At 47.6% G+C, this 17455-nt stretch overlaps 1 protein-coding gene across 3 annotated transcripts in view; it reads left to right on the top strand.

The window, feature by feature from the left end:
- The first annotated feature begins 3071 nt into the window (after nucleotides 1-3071).
- The window catches only part of LOC145529828 (serpin A3-5-like), a 31092-nt gene continuing 16708 nt past the window's right edge, over nucleotides 3072-17455 (top strand). Inside the window, exons 1-4 of one of the 3 annotated variants that reach the window (XR_014071387.1) lie at nucleotides 3072-3699; nucleotides 5556-5826; nucleotides 7430-7577; nucleotides 8620-8936. Coding sequence is in view for 1 of the 3 variants with exons in the window: in XM_081550587.1 (XP_081406713.1) it covers nucleotides 3072-3699; nucleotides 5556-5826; nucleotides 7430-7577; nucleotides 8620-8814 (1242 nt within the window). In the remaining 2 variants the exon portion in view is untranslated. Of the gene's footprint in view, nucleotides 3700-5555; nucleotides 5827-7429; nucleotides 7578-8619; nucleotides 8986-17455 lie in introns of those variants that run through there. The other 2 variants (XR_014071388.1, XM_081550587.1) reach the window with 2 other exon arrangements.

Genomic DNA, 17455 nt, shown 5'->3' with positions numbered 1-17455 from the left:
TCACTGAAGTCATGTCCAATTCTTTGCAACCTCTTTGGACCTTAACCTGCTGTGCTCCTTTGTTCATGAGGTTTTTCAGGCAAGAATACCAGAGCCGGTTGCCATTTCCTGTTCCAGGGATCCTTCAGACCCAGGGGTCGAAGCCAGATGTCCTGCATTAATGGCAGATTCTTTTCCTGCTGAGACATTGGGGAAGCCCAACATCACTAAGTCAGTGGTTTGCAAACTATGCTTGGTAGAACCCCAGAGGTCCCCAGAAGTCTAGCAGGGATTGTCATGGCTGGAGGGATTGACTAAGATGGATGAAGGGACAGGTTTTTCCCATTAGCCTAGGAAATACCTGAAATTATCTCATTGAGACAGCTAAGGAGACCTCAAGGTCAAGAAGGGAGGACAATTAGCTCCTAGGGTGAACCAACAGTGAAGGACAGCAGGGTGATGTCCAAGTCACAGCAGGTCCCCCAAACAGATGGTGCTGGAGACCAGAGGCCCCAGACACTTGGATTCCTGACACTCTTCAGGGCCCTCAGGCTCACACCCCTTCTGTGGGGTTGGGAAAGGGTGCTTCAACTTGCAAATCAAACTGTAAGCAAATAGTGTATTGCATACACACACACACACTTCAAAGAAAGGTGACTAATTAAGAAACACAACACAATGTTAACTGGATTTCCCTGGGCTATAGGGTTCTGAGAAATATTTTGCAAGCCCTTCTCTACATGTTCGGGGTTTCTCTGTGATCCTTAAATAGATCCTTAAATATTCCAGACCATGAATAAAACACTAATAAGAGTCAATAACTCTTTAAAAAGAACAGTAATTTGGAGTAGTTTTCAATGATTCATTTGATGTTTTCTGAGTTGTCGCATCTTCTTCAGTGAGTATCTCATAAACAGAAGAGAACTGCAACATGTGAAAGATTTTTTTGTGTGTTTATTTACTGGCTATTTTTTAAGGCAAAAAAAAAAAAAAAAAAAAAGACCTATTTCAGTAACTAGATTGTTTGCGTAGACCTAATGAATCCTGTTACCAGAAATGTTCATCTGCCCATTTCCAGTCTGAGGTCTTTTTCCCTCCTACATTTCGCAAGCCAGAGAAGAGGTCTTTGCAGGATAAATAGACAAACGCAGTCATGAAACTCCTGCATCCAGGCAGACGGTGACTTCGGATCCATTCCACACATCCCGCTCTCGCAAGCAGGTAATCCATGATGCTCCCACACTGGGAGCCAAAGGACCCCTTTCCCAGGGTGGTTCTGGCCTCAGTCACGGGTCTCTGGAAAGAGGCAGGAGGGAGGCGAGAGGACATGTGTCCGATGCTGGGAGGGTTGTGAGTCCTCTGAAGACCAGTCCTCTCTCTGGGTGTCAGTTTTCATCCTGCAAAGGGAGGGACAGGCCAGCAGGGCTTCTGGGGACATTTCTGCTTTTGAGTCTTTGGAGTTGTCATTCGAGCCAGCTGTGCTCCATCCAGGTCTGCATCCCCCGTCAGGTCAGAGCTCCCCCGAGGGCCTGAGGTGCATCTCCTTGCCTGGCACAGAGTGCTGCTCTCAGAGAGCCCTAGGGATGGAATTATTGCACCAGGTCCCTCTGGGCAGAGGGGTCATCAGGGGCGGTCCTGCACGTCACTGTCCCTCTAGGGTCCCCGGCCAAGCTAACCTTGAGGTGCATCTGTTCGGTATTGAAAAGACAGGCTTCTCAGAGGCAGAGGCAACCCTCCAACCAGAACACATGAAAAAGCGCTATTCCTCCAGGAAGAAGTTTTGGAAGAAAATGGTTAACTTGTTTGGAAAAAACCATTGTATCACTCCTGAGTACACTGATAGTTTAGGCAATCGATCGCCTCTCTCCTCAGGCTTGTGTGAAGGCCTTTCCCCTGGTCTCTGGACAAGACTCAGCTCAGCTTCCTCCCCCACACCCCCTGCTCCTCTCCCCTCCAGTCTCCTCCCCCCTCTGCCTCCTGTCTCTCTCCCCTTCCCCCCTCACCACCGCAGCCCTGTCTCTTCTGAGATGAGGGGCAGAGGCTGTAGGGAAACAGCCCTCTTTGCTGAGGTCACCAGTTTGACCTCAGTCTCTCCTGAGGCTTCTGGGCAGTAGCTGAGTCCTCTGTCCCCAGGGATCACAGTCTGGCTTGTAGAGTCCTAGAGAGGGTGGCTAGCGGAGGGGTGACACCTCTGGAACTCCTCTTAGGAGCCCAGCACCTTCACCCTGTATGTCACCTGAGCCATTCCGCATGTTGGATGGAGGTGGGAATTGAGGATCAGAGAGGTTCAGTCCCTGCTCGTCATCACACAGCACTAACAGGTGGTCCAAACGAAATCCTCGACGCGATCTCTGAGACTCTGAGCTCACCCTGCTTCTCCCAGTAGGAGGCCTTTCCAGGTTCCTGATGGAAATATCCTCCACGAGTCCACCTGGCAGGGGCTGAGAAGAACGCTCTCCCCTCTTTGTTCTTCACACCAGCCCTCCTTAGGGCAGCCAGGTGCCAACACGGCTTCCGCTGCCTGAGGTGGCCTCTCTCCTGAACCGTTGCTGTGACCAGGCACCTCGATGGGAGAGCCTCCCTGAGGTCACACCCTTGTCCTCAGAGGCAGGGAGAGGCGCTGTGTCCTCTGATCAGTGCAGGGCTCCTCCCTGGGGGGACAGAGAGGGGACACAGTGGGAAAGGAGCCCTGCTTCCTAGGACCCTCTGACATGTCAGCTCCCGGGAAGACGGAGATGAGTTCTCACTGGATAGCACCTCAGGCCCATCACCAGCTTCCCCACCCTGGAGCCAGGCACCCGAGGCTCCTCACCCCCACTCCTGCACTGCTTGCCGTGTGACCTTGGAAAAGCCCCATCCCCTCTCTGAGCCCAGTCTCTCCACTGGGGAAATTGGTAACAACCACAGGACTTGATCAAACGGTGAGAGATAGCCCAGAACCTCCTCGTGTATGTTAGGAGCCCAGGAAGCTTCCTATTCCTGGGAGGTCACGGAGCAGCAGGGCCAAGAGAACAGAGACCACGGGGGACAGTGGGTGGGGGTTGGGATGTCATCTAATAATCGGAGACATAAAGGAGCTTTGCTTTTCAGACATGAGGGCAGAGAGAATGTCTCCCTTTCTGGCTCTGGGGCTCCTGCTGGCTGGGATCTGCTCCAGTGTCCACTGCCTCTCGGACAATGTGATGGTGAGGGACCAAAACAGAAGGGCGGATGACCGCACATTAGCCTCCAGCAACACCGACTTCGCCTTCAGCCTCTACAAGCAGTTGGCTTTGAAGAACCCTGATAAGAATGTCATCTTTTCCCCACTGAGCATCTCCATAGCCTTGGCCTTCCTGTCTCTGGGGGCCCGAAACACCACACTGACAGAGATCCTAGAAGGTCTCAAGTTCAACCTCTCAGAGATCCAGGAGACAGAGATCCACCAGGGCTTCCAGCACCTCCTGCAGACACTCAATCGACCCAGCAACCAGCTGCAGCTGAACGTGGGCAACGCCATGTTTGTGCAGGACCAGCTGAAGCTGCTGGACAAGTTCATAGAAGATGCCCAGGTGCTGTACTCCTCCGAGGCCTTCTCGACCAACTTCAGGGATAATGAAGCTGCCAGGTGTCTAATAAATGACTATGTGAAGAATAAAACCCAGGGGAAAATTGAGGAGCTGTTCAAGGTCCTTTCCCCAAGAACAGTGTTGGTCCTGGTGAATTACATCTACTTTAAAGGTGGGTGCCCACTTTGAGTCAGAAGGAAACACACCTTTAGTTTTGTGTCTTCACGGCTATTTCTATTTCAGCTCAGCCAAATGTGTTGCTGGACATCATAGAGGGAGCTGACATTGGTGCGGACAGCTTGCGCACTAAGACCCTGTCCCCATCACAGTCTTTGTCTATTTGGGGGTTTTCTAAATCACAGCTGCCATTGCAGCACACAAGAGCAGGGGAGCCATTAACCCTTTGTCTGAGCCACAGTGAAGCGAAAGTTTCTCAGTCGTGTCTGACTCTGCGACCCTGTGGACTGTAGCCTGTCAGGCTCCTCTGTCCATGGAATTCCCTAGGTCAGAATACTGAAGGGGTCTCCGTTCCCTTCTTCAGGGGATCTTCCCAACCAAGGGATCGAACCCAGGTCTCATGCATTGCAGGCAGATTCTTTACCATCTGAGCCACAGGGAGCCTTTTTACTCTCAAACTTGCTTGACTGCCTGGAGGAAGGAGCGTTTCTCTAAGGTCACTCTGCAGTGGCCAGAAACCCCAGCTTCTTTTAGCACATGCAAGGAAGGCCACTGCTCCACACACTGTGGGCTGTGTCTGGCCTGGGCTCTCTCTAAGGGGACTTTGTCTCAGCGGGTGGAGGTGGGGCTGGTGGCCAGCTTCATGCTGTGACAGCCTCTGAGCAGCCTGGCCAACTCAAGGAACTTCAGTTGTGCTCCGTTATAGCTATGAGACTATCATTGGCAAGGCCAACACCAGAGGGAAGCCTCAGGGAAGGACAACCTCCAGGATAGACTCTTTTCCAGATTCTAGCTGGTCCAGGGCCCAGTCCCATTGAGAGAAACCCAATACAGCAAACCTGATCCTGGAAACTCATAAGGGGCAGAGTGAAGGCAGAAAGATTTCACACCTGGAGCCAGCACTGCAAAAGGGACACGGAATAAAGACACAAAGAATGTTCTTTGAGTGAGGGGTGGTCAGGTGCCTAAGGGACACCAGCTGGGGGCACATGTTTGCACTGAACCGGGGACTTCTGGCAGAGCCCTGGCTAGCCCTCCTGGATCTGTATTTTCCTCTGTAAATGAAGGCATGGATTCCCCGTTCTCCGGAAAATTGTTAATAATCCAGGCCAGATCTACTATGTTTGTTCCTTGACTTTTCTGTGTTCTCATCTCCTACCACCCTGACCTGTCCCAGGACTTTCTCCTCCCCTGGGGCACCCCACCAGCCCAGCTTTCCCTCTCCTCCTGTCTCTAACCATGGGGACACAGGCAGGGCTGGAAACAAAGCAGGAAGCAGAGGTGGATTTATACTCCATGAAGCCCCAGGGCTCCAATCTCCCCAAGAAGCCCACCCCTCGACACTAAGGTCTCCATCTTCCTTGGGGGACACCCAAGCCCCCTCCTCTGTTGGCCCCGCCCTGCCCTCCGGGTCCCCATGTGGCTCCTGCTCTAGCCGAGCTCACAAGGCTCTGGGGATGTGTGTACTCCCTACAAAGCCAGCGACTAACCCCTGGTAACTAACATGTACCCTTTGAAGGACCAGGTGGTTCCATATCTCCCGGGGCCCAGCCTCATCCCCACCTCTCCCTTGCTCTCCAGATTCCTGTTGACTTTGCATGTAGGACAACTAACCAGCGTTGTTTCATGTCCTGCTTCCCAATCCTTACCTGCAGGCTTCACCCCTGTCCCCAAGGGCTCACCCACCTGCCCAGGTGTGTGTGTACACCGAGCAGGTCTGTCCCCAGGGGCACGTGGTACGGTGGGCTGCTGGCATGGGGAGGGTCTTCCCCGCTCAGGGACCAGGGCCGTGGAGGGAGAGACCGCAGCTCTTGCACTCACAGACTCTTCACCTGTCCCTCCCGCCTCCAGCCCAGTGGGAGACCCGCTTTGATCCCAAAAACACTCAGCAGGCAGAGTTCCATGTGAGCCAGAACAAGACAGTGGAGGTGCCCATGATGACCCTTGGCCTGGTGACCCCTTACTTCCGCGACAAGTTGCTGGGCTGCACGCTGGTGGAGCTCATGTACACCAGCAACGACAGCGCCCTCTTCATCCTCCCCGACGAGGGCAAAATGCAGGACCTGGAAGCCAAGCTGAACCCAGAGACGCTGACGAGGTGGCGAGACTCCCTGCATCCCAGGTGACTCCCCAGGACCCAGAGCTGAGAGTTCACCTGCCTTCTCGGTCCTTCCCCCTCTTCCTGGACTCCTGACTCCCAGCAACAGGGCCTCAGGAATGTGCAGGCCACAGGGCAGAGGTGGGAGAACCCATCCCATGATGACCTTGCCCTTTGCTGCCTGCCTGGCTCAGGGCTTGAATCCTTCTTTAAGATGATCACATCTGAGAGGGCAGGAGCTGAAGGTTGGCTTAACACTAAGAAGGGCTGAGTCATGAGGACTCAACATGACGCCCAACACTCATGGTCTTCTCCCCACTACTCCTCTTTTTGAAAGAAGAAGTGTTGCAGAAACCAATATTCGAGAAACCAAGCACCACACTCAGAGAGTTGGAGAACTCAGGTTTATTAGGCTGGTCGGCCCAGAGGAGTTAGCACTCTAAGCTCTGAGCCCTGAACAAAGGGGTTACAGAGTTTTTACACACAGACTGTAGCAAACTATAGTGAACAACATTAGCTGTTAATAGGCTGGACTAATCTAAGGGGTTTCGCCCGCATGGGCAGAGCAGTCAAGATGGGGAGGGGGATGCCTGGCCTTTAGATGGACAGGCATGATTAAGCAGGTTTGCAGGTGCTGGGCAATTGCAAAGAGCTGAACAAGGGTGAGTGAGATAAGCTCCAGTTCCTAGTATTGAAAGTCCCCACTTTCGAAGACTACGTGACCTACGTGATCCAGACTTTGCAAGGAGCAAGTTGAGTTACAGAGGCAGAACAAGCAGGAGGTTATGTAAAATTTTAAGTTTTACTCTTCAGAAGGATCAGATAGAATCAGGTGAGGGCTCAGGTGTGACGGGTTCTGAGGACAATATTTGTCTTTGGGTGATAGTCACTCATTTATTCACTCACCCAGTCAGCACTGGTTGACTAGATTAATTGAGGACATACTATGCCGCAGGGACTAACTTAGACCCTGTGGGTAGTCAGCAAATAAAACACTAAATTCTCTGCCTTCATGGCAATCCATAATTGTGGGAGACAGACTGGAAATAAATATAAACTCTTCGTTGGGTTGAGAGGGGACAAGTGGGGAACTGGGGAGAGTAAAGCAGAGTAAAAGGGTGAAGAAAATCACATCCAGAGGTAGTTTGTGATGGTAAATAGGGTGGCCCTTAGGTGTTGTTGCAGTGAGAGACTGAGCCTTCTGGATATGTTGGGAAAAAGCATTTCTGCCCAAGGGAATAACCAGGGAATAGCCTCTGAGGCAGGAGTGAGCCTGGTAAGGTTGAGGATTAGTGAGGCCAGAGCAAGAGAGCAGAGGGAGTGAGAGGGGAAGCTGGGCGAGGTCAGGGTCCCGTGGAGGATGGACGCAGGTCACTGGGGCCTTGCAGACTCCTTAACCTCCCCCTGCCCTGGTGCCTGCTGGCATGTTAGACTCCTGCACATTGGAATGGAAAATTACCAAAATAAGGGGATTTAGCCCGAGGAGCCTAGAAACTGAGAAAAAGAGTCCTTCTTCTGGGGAGAAAAGGGTTGGTTAAGAGGAATCCTTGGAAGACCATGCTGTGAGGTGGGAAAAGTTGGACATCTTTTCAAGCAGGTGCTCAAATTTATTTTCTTCATTTCCTAGTCGAATACATGAACTCCACCTGCCAAAATTTTCCATCAAAAGCCACTATGAGCTGAATGACATCCTTTCCCAGCTGGGTATTAAGAAAATATTCACCGACCCTGACCTGTCAGGAATCGCAGGGACCGGGAGCCTGGTCGTCTCCCAGGTGAGTCTTTAAAGTGTGGACAATTCATCCTCCTATCAGAGAGTGAAACTTGGAGGCCAGTCAGATGGCAGGTCACCTTGAATTTGTAAAATAATTGCTTTCCCTGTGACTCAGTCTCCCTCCCTGGGACTCCTCAAGCTCAGGAGAGCTAGGTAACAATCATGGTGACATCAGGTTCCACCTTCCCTGAATTATAAAGTGACACAGAAGCCTGTCACTGGGAAGGACCGGAGTGGAAACAGCAGTGGACCCCATGCCAGGCTCCATCTTTCAGTGCCTGTAGAGGGGAACGATTACATTTCTGCATCCCCCAACTTTTCATCTTTAAAAGGAGCATATAGTTCTTGGTTCCTGTTTGGTGCCTAGGTGAGCAGGTAAGAGGTTATAGGTACTAACAAAGTCTATAAAGCAATCGTGATGAAAATCTGCTAAGAACATATGAGGGGAACACCCAGTGTCTTGGTACTGTGATCCTAGAGGCAGAGAAGTCAGAGTGAATGGTGGGGTGGGGTGTGACTTGGCAGCCCTGCAGTCTCCTCCGCACCCCACCTGCCAGAGGACCTGATAAAGGAGGCATAGGTGCTATGGGGCTTTGTGGTCCAAGGATGGGAAGCCAGTCCTAGGCAAGGTAGCTGAGGGCTCAAGGACATGTCAGCTGGGGGCAAGAGAGGAGCAGAAGACAGTGTTCGCCCATCTGTAGCTTTGACATGGAGGGACTGTGGACAGTTGCCTGCAAGAAAAATGCCTTGACCTGGCCCCTCCCCTATACTAGAGGGTCTTCGGAGGCAGCACCGTCTCTGGGTTAGGAGAGTGAGTCCCTGTTCTTTGCCTCTCTGATGCTGGGCACATCACTCACAGACTTTGCCTTCAGTTTGCACGTCTATGTATCACAACTATGCAAACAGTGGACAGTTTGTTGGGAGGACAGAAGAGTGACAGGCCAGAGGCAGGTGGGTGAATGTCAGTCCCCTTAGAGGCGCTGGGTGACTGCTCTCCTCCACCCACCCCGTCTCTGGTGGGTAATGCTCTGGTATCCCCACAGGTGGTCCACAGCGCTGTGCTGGACGTGGACGAGGAGGGCACGGAAGGAGCTGCTGCCACGGGAATCGGCATAGAAAAAGTGTCCTCTCAGACAACCATTGTGCGTTTCAACAGGCCCTTCCTGATTGCCATAGTTTTCAAAGACACCCAGAGCATCATCTTTCTGGGGAAAGTCACCAACCCCAGTCAAGCCTAGAGCTCCACTCTGAGCTGTGGGTGCCCTCACTAAGGAGCAGGGTGCCCAGGTCCCGGGTGCAGCCTGGCCCCTGTGCACTGAGGATCCACCCTCCCTGTCCGCACCTGCTCACATCTGGGGAGGTGACAGTGACTCTGCTCAGGGCTCTACATTCACAGGGAGTCTGTGTCCTCTGGGTCACCTCCTGCTGTGAGGTTACACCCATCATGGGAACTTGCTTTATGACCTTTCAAATGTGGTGATGGCTACTTCATTATGGCTAGAGTGGTTTTAAATGATATATCTATTTAATAATATGAATTAATAGAACTTTCCACTTTAATGCAGCATGAACAGAAAAGTTAATATGTGCTCAGCAGATAGAATGTTTGCAAAATATTCACTATGGAGCATCCACCTCACACTGAGGATGCATTCAGTGTTGGTTAACAAAGCACAGTCTCTCCCTCAAGGACTTTTTTGTTTTCTGGGGAAAATTCAGACATTACAAAAACAGAGAGGATGATATAACCTCACGTACATATCAGCAGCTCCAGTCATTATGAACTTGGGGCCAATATAATTATTTCCTACCTCCTAAATGCTTTCCTCTTTTGGGTTTGTTTTGTAGCAAATCTTACACATCCTGTTATTCTAACTATAAGAATTTTAGAAAAAATACTTAAAATGGCATATAACACTTAAAAATAAACATGATTCTTTAATATCATCCAGTGCCAAGTTATTACTCCCCTACATGGTGTCTAAACTTAATTTTTTTTTCTGAATTAGGATGCATTGCAGAAACAATGTCTACGCATGACATTTAATTACTTTCTCTCTAAGTCTCTCTGTATTGAAGTGAAATTTGTATAACAAAATTAGCCACTTAAACATGTAAAATTCAGTGGTGATTAGCACATTTACAATGCTGTACAACTATCACTTCCTTTTAGTTTCTGACTGTTTTAATCACCCCCAAAGGAAACCCCATATCCATTAAGATCTCACTGCCCATTACAATCTTTGGCCAGCACCTGGTAACTACTAATAGAAATTTTTGTGTCTCTGGATTTAACACCTCAATAGTTTATATAAAGGGAATGAGACAATATGTGACCTTTGGTGACTGGCTTCTTCCCCTTAGCATGATACTTTCAAGATTCATCCACACTGCCTGTGTTTCAGTATTTCATTCCTTTTTCCTCTGGTGGCTCAGATGGTAAATGATCTGCCTGCAGTGTGGGAGACCTGGGTTTGATCCCTGGGTTGGGCCGGTCTCCTGGAGGAGGGCATGGCGACCCACTCCAGTATTCTTGCCTGGAGAATCCCATGGACAGAGGGAGACTGGTGGGTTATAGTCCATGGAGTTGCAAAGAGACGGACACAACTGAAGCAACTCAGCATGCATGCATGCAAGGTCATCAAACATTTACTTCTTTGAAGAACCACCTATTTCCAGAGCAACTGCACCATTTTACTTCTTCGCCAGCAATGTACAAGGGGTCCAATTTCTCCTTATTCTTGAAACATATGCTGTTGATTTTCTATTATTCTTATTATGAATACAGCCTTCTTAGATTTGAGTTAATGTCTTACTGTGGCTTTGATTTCCCGGAGGATGAATGATGGTGAGCATGTGTTCAGTGCTTAGTAGTCACTTGTGTATCTTCTTTGAAAACGTGTCTATTACAGTCCTTTTGCCACTTTTTCATTGGATTGTTTGTCTTTTATTATTCAGCTGTAAATATTCCTTAAATATTCTAGATACAATTTCTTCATCAGATGTATGATTTGCAAATATGTTCTCCCATTTTGTAGGTTTTTTTTTCATTCTCTTGATAGTTGACTTGTGATGCACAAAATATTTGAAGTTTGATGAAGTCCAATTTACCTATTTTTGTTGTTACTCCTCATGCTTTTGCTGTCAGATCCAAGAATCTATTGCAAATCCAAGATCACAAAAATTTACTCCTATGATGTATTCTAAGAGTGTTATATATTTAGCACTTACTCTTAGGTGTTTGATCCATTTTGATTTGTTTTATATATGGTATGAATCATCACCCCAACCCATTCTATCTTTAAAGAAATATATTACAATACATTTTAATTGACACTTCAATATCTGTGCCCATTACACTATTTAAAGCTTCTTGAAAGCTGGTATCCTGATATTTGTACACCATTGAATTCTCAGGAGGACTACAGGGATTACACATAGTGGGGACTCAATGAATATTTGGTAAATAAATGAATAAATGAGTGAGTGAGAGATCACTATAATTTTCATCACAGAAAGGTATTATTGATATGACTGGCATAGATCTTTTAACTTTTTATTTGTTTTATATTTTATCCATCTGTATTTTGTTTTTTTTCTTTTTCTCTTGCTGTATTTTTGCATTATTTGAGGAGTTTCCAGGTTTTCATTTTACTCAACTGTTGGATTAAAACCCATACTTCTTAGTTTGTGTATTTTTTCAGGGTATTGAGAATTTACAATGAATCTTTAACTCATCAACACATATTTTCTGATAATACTATATCACTTCAAGTAAACTATAAAATCTTACCTCAATATTCTTGCTTTTTTCATTCTTTTGTCCGATGTGCTATTGTTCTCTTTTCTATAATTTACATGTGTTAAATTCCATAATACGTTGCAACTTTTATCTGCTACACACAGTTAATTGACCATCAAAATTTCACAATAAAGAAAAAAAACACGTTTTATTATTTTTGGCACTCTTTATTCCTCTGCACCAATTTTTATTTGTCTATTTACCTTCTGTCCCAAGAACTTGCTTTAATACTTTTTGTAATGCAGGCCTACTGGTAATGAATTGTCTAAGATTTTGTTTGTCAAAAAAATCAATACTTTTCCTTCAATTAAAAAATATTTTTGCAGGGTATACAAATGTAGTCTTAAAAAACAGCGATCATTTCTTGTTATTGTCTCTCACGATTCTGGCATCCAGCTCCGACTGGGCTCAGTAAGGCTGTTTTCACTCGGGCTGTCTCCTGTGCTCACTCACTGACCATGGCTGACGGAAGCCATAGAAGGCTTCCTCCTCACGTGTCTGGTGGTTGATGCTGGCTGTGAGCAAAGATCTCAGCTGAGCTGTGGTCAGGACCCCTACATGGGTTGCTTCCATGTGGCTTGGCCTTCCTCACAGTGCTGTGCTCAACTCAGAAATCACAGGCATCTCTTGTCCTCCACCATAACGGCTGACAGTCATAAAGGCCCAGCCAGGAACTGCCAAGATCACATACTCGGGTGGGAAGTATTGCTTTGGTTCTCTTTGCAAAAGATTTCCTCCCACGTATTCCCTATATTATCATTTACATTTATGATGTTTTGTTTTCTTTTTACTCCTTTTTCTTCTCTCTATGCTTCCTACTGTGACTAAAATTGTATTAATTTCTTTTTTTGCTATCTGTATGTATATATATATATATATATATATATATGTATATATATATAGTCTAATGTATTTGTTTAGTATGTCCTTCCTTTTCTCTATGGTTTAAATTGGGTGTTGGGTACAAATGTTCTTGGAAATTAGATACCAAGACTTTTATCCAATCAAAGCGTCCTTTTTTTTTTCTCCACCAAGATAGAATATTATCTTCCCCCTTCCTTACATATAGGGTTTGTTTTCCAGCCTAATAAGATGAGACCATCAAAAATTGTTGTTGTTCAGTCTCTAAGTCATGTCCGACTCATTGAGACCCCATGGACTACAACTTGCCGGGCTCCTTTGTCCTGCACTATTTCCTTGAATTTTCTCCAACTCATGTGCCTTGAGTCAGTGATGCCATCCCACCATCTCATCCTCTGCCGCTCACTTCTCCTCCTGCCCTCAATCTTTCCCAGCATCAGGGTCTTTTCCAGTGAGTTGGCTCTTTGCATCAGGTGGCCAAAGTATTTGGAACTTCAGCATCAGTCCTTCCAATGAACATTCAGGGTTGATTTCCTTTAGGATTGACTGTTTTGATCTCCTTGCTGGCCAAGGAACTCTCAAGAGTCTTCTCTAGCACCACAATTTAAAAGCATCAATTCTTCGCAGTTCAGCCTTCTTTATGGTTCAATTCTCACATGTGTACATGACTACTGGAAATATCAAGCTTTGACCATACAGAGCTTTGTGAACAAAATGATGTCTCTGCTTTTTAATATGCTCTCTAGTTTTGTCGTAGCTTTCCTTCCAAGGAGCAAGCATCTTTTAATTTCATGGGTGCACTCATAGCTCAGTGGGAAAAGAATCTGCCCGCGATGCAGGAGACCCGGGTTTCATTCCTGGGTTGGGAAGATCCTTGGGAAGATCCGCTTGTCAACTACGAATTGGCACTTACCAAGATCATTGACAATGACTGAACAACAAAGACATTTGCCATCTGCCTCTGTGGAGGCTGAACTCCATACAGCTATACCTATTGACCTTGAACAACCCCTGAGGGAGTTCAGGGTGAAGTGAGACACTCTGTGCTCCAGGGACTCTGGTGGGACAGGTCTTTAGATAGTTGGATGTTTTTAGGAATAGATTTTAAGATCTCAATCCTTGTATCTCCTCATATCTAGCGAAGAACTAACTCCCTTCAAGTTGACATCAGACCCTCATGACTAACAAAAAACCTTTTGCAAATTGAGTGCTTCATGGTATTGAACTCTCCCTTCACCAAAACCTTATATATTAACTTTCTCCCACTGCCGCTTTGGAGCAGACTCTCAGAGCTGTCTGAGATGCTCCCTCAAGGGCTGCATTCCTCATTTTGCCCCAAATAAAACTTAACTCACAACTCTCAAGTTGTACATCTCTTTTTAGTCGACACCCTGGAGAAGGAAATGGCAATCCACCCCATGGGCAGAGGAGCCTGGCAGGCTACAATCTTTGGGGTCACAAGAGTTGGACACAACTTAGCAAATAAACCACCACCAATCACTGTCCTCAGTGATTTGGAGCCCAAGAAGATAATATCTGTCATTGCTTCCACCCTTTCTCCTTCTATTTGCGATGAAGTGATGAGACTGGATGCTATGAGCTTAGTTTTTTGAACGTTGAGTTTCAAGCTAGCCTCCCCTCTTGACTCCCATTAAATGGAAGGCGGATGTGGCAATGAGTCCTCTGGGACCTGGCAAAAAACAGGAAGAATAGAAGCAGCCTGAGTCCCTGACAAATTGGAATCAACATGTCAACTCACTGCTTAAAATATCAGGACTTACAAGAGAAAAATAAACTCTAGTCTTGTTTTAGCCACTACTTTCTTTGGGATTCTCTGTAACTTCAAAATATACAGTCAGTTCTGGAAATTATGGAGACTGAAAGGACATGAAAGGAAAAGGACTGAAAGGATAAGCTATGGCCAACCTAGACAGCATATTAAAAAGCAGAGACATTACTTTGCCAACAAAGGTCCACCTAGTCAAGGTTATGGTTTTTCCAATAGTTGTGTATGGATGTGAGAGTTGGACTATAAAGACAGCCGAGTGTCGAAAAATTGAGGTGTTTGAACTGTGGTGTTGTAGAAGGCTCTTGAGAATCCCTTGGACTGCAAGGAGATCAACCTAGTCCATCCTAAAGGAAATCAGTCCTGAATGTTCATGGGAAGGACTGATGTTGAAGCTGAAACTCCAATACTTTGGCCACCTGATGCAAAGAGCTGACTCATTTGAAAAGACCCTGATGCTGGGAAAGATTGAAGGCAAGAGGAGAAGGGGATGACAGAGGATGAGATGGTTGCATGGCATCACCGACTCAATGGACCAGTTTGAGTAAACTCTGGGAGTTCGTGATGGACAGGGAGGCCCGGCGTGCTGCAGTTCATGGGGTTGAAAAGAGTCGGACACAACTGAGTGACTGAATTGAACTGAACTGAGAGCTTACACCTAGTGTTATTTGACTAACTCTTCATAGACACACCTCCCCCACCTCTTTCCAGTCAGGGACACTTTCTTATCTGCATTTTAGAGATAAAGAGATTAAAGTCCACAGATTTTCAATAAATATCATGGGATTACACAGCTGGTCAGCAGTACTTTCAGGATCAAAGCTTACCTCCTGGCAAAGTCATACCCTCACCTCTAAGCCATCATTCTGCTCAGTCGTGTCCAACTCTTTGCAACCTCTCTGGACCTTAGCCTGCTGTGCTCCTTTGTTCATGGGATTTTTCAGGCAAGAATACCGGAGCAGGTACCATTTCCTGCTCCAGGGATCTTTCCTGACCCAGGGGTCGAACCCTGGTGTCCTGCATTACAGGCAAATTCTTTTCCTGCTCAGCCATGGGAGAAGCCCAATATCACTAAGTCAGTGGTTTGCAAACTGTGCTTAATAGAACCCCAGGGGTCTCCAGAAGTCTAGCAGGGATTGTCAGGGATTTTCATGGCTGGAGGGATGTGACTATGATGGATGAAGGGACAGGTTTTTCCCATGAGCCTAGGAAATACCTGAAATTATCTCATTGAGACAGCTAAGGAGACCTCAAGGTCAAGAAGGGAGGACAATTAGCTCCTAGGGTGAACCAATGGTGAAGGACAGCAGGGCGATGTCCAAGTCACAGCAGGTCCCCCAAACAGATGGTGCTGGAGACCAGAGGCCCCAGACACTTGTATTTCGGACACTCTTCAGGGACCTCAGGCTCACACCACTTCTGTGAGAGTAGGGGAGGAGTGCTTCAACTTGCAAATCAAACTGTAAACAAATAGTGTATTGCATTTTAAAATCATGTCCTATCACATATGCAAATGTACACACTCACACGCACTCTTCAAAGAAAAATGACTAATAAAGAAACACAACACAATGTTAACTTGGGATTTCCCTGGGCGATAGCGTTCTGGGAAATATTTTACAAGCCCTTCTCTACATTTTGGGGGTTTCTCCGTGATCCTTAAAGAGGATATCAGACCAGGAATAAAACACTAATAAGAGTCAATAACTTTTTTAAAACAACAATAATTTGGAGTAGTTTTCAATATTCTATTTGATGTTTTCTGAGTTGTCACATGTTCCTCAGTGAGTATTTCATAAATAGAAGAAAACTCTAACATGAGAAAGATTTTTTTGTGGGTTTATTTACTGGCTATTTTTTTAGGGGAGAAAACCCCTATTTCGGTAACGAGATTGTTTGCATAGACCTAATGAATCCTCTTACCAGAAATGTTCATCTGCCCATTTCCAGTCTGAGGTTTTGTTCCCTCCTATATTTCGCAAGCCAGAGAAGAGATATTTGCAGGATAAATAGACAAACAAAGTCACGAAACTCCATCATCTGGGCAGGCTCTGGATACACTGTCCACATCCCGCTCTCAAAGGCAGGTAAACCATGATGCTCCCACACTGGGAGCTAAGGGACCCCTTTCCCAGGGTGGCTCTAGCCTTGGGCAGGGATCGGTAGAACCTGAGGCAAGAGGGAGGCGGGAGGACATGTGTCTGATGCTGGGAGGGTTCTGAGTCCTCTGAAGACCAGTTTTCTCTCTGGGTCTCAGTTTTCATCCTGCAAAGGGAGGGACGTGCCACCAGGGCTACTGGAGGCATTTCTGCTTTTGAGTCTTTGGGATTGTGATTCGAGTCAGCTGTGCCCCATCCAGCTGTGCATCCAGCGTCAGGTCAGAGACCCCCTGAGGGCCCTGAGGTGCATCTCTTTGCTTGGCACAGGGTGCTGCTCTCAGAGATTCCTGGGGACGGAATTAGTGCAGTGGATCCCTCTGGGCAGAAGCTGCGGGGTCTCCAGGTGGGTTTTCTGGGCTCCACTGTCCCTCCAGGGACTCTGGCAAGCAGACAGGGGCTGAGACTGTCCAGTACTGAAAAGACAGACCGCTCAGAAGCAGAGGCAACCATGCAACCAGAACAAATGAATATTCCAGGAATAGTTTTGGAAGAAAATGCTTAACTCATTTGGAAAAAACCTTTGTATCACTCCTGAGTACATGAATAGTTGAGGCAATCGATCACCTCTCTCCCCAGGCTTGTGTGAAGGCCTTTCCCCTGGTCTCTGGACAAGACTCAGCTCAGCTTCCTCCCCCACACCCCCTGCTCCTCTCCCCTCCAGTCTCCTCCCCCCTCTGCCTCTTGTCTCTCTCCCCTTCCCCCCTCACCACCGCAGCCCTGTCTCTTCTGAGATGAGGGGCAGAGGCTGCAGGGAAACAGCCCTCTTTGCTGAGGTCACCAGTTTGACCTCAGTCTCTCCTGAGGCTCCTGAGCAGTACCTCAGTCCTCTGTCCTCAGGGATCACAGTCTGGCTTGTAGAGTCCTAGAGAGGGTGGCTAGCGGAGGGGTGACACCTCTGGAACTCCTCTTAGGAGCCCAGTACCTTCACCCCGTATGTCACCTGAGCCATTCCACATGTTGGACAGAGGTGGGAATTGAGGATCAGAGAGGTTCAGTCCCTGCTCATCACCACACAGCACTCACAGGCGGTCCAAATGAAATCCTCGACGCGGTCTCTGAGACTCTGAGCTCACCCTGCTTCTCCCACTAGGAGCCCTTTCCAGGGTCTTGATGGAAATATCCTCCACGAGTCCACCTGGCAGGGGCTGAGAAGAACGCTCTCCCCTCCTTGTTCTTCACACCAGCCCTCCTCAGGGCAGCCAGGTGCCAGCACAGCTCCGGCTCCCGCTGCCTGTGGTGGCCTCTCTCCTGAACCCTCATTGTGACCAGGC

The sequence above is a fragment of the Giraffa tippelskirchi genome, chromosome 12, assembly GCF_054371585.1.
Source record: "Giraffa tippelskirchi isolate mGirTip1 chromosome 12, T2T-mGirTip1v1.2.pri, whole genome shotgun sequence".
Lineage (NCBI taxonomy): Eukaryota > Metazoa > Chordata > Mammalia > Artiodactyla > Giraffidae > Giraffa > Giraffa tippelskirchi.
Note: the sequence above shows the minus strand (reverse complement) of the source record. Positions and strands in the feature narration are given on the sequence as shown.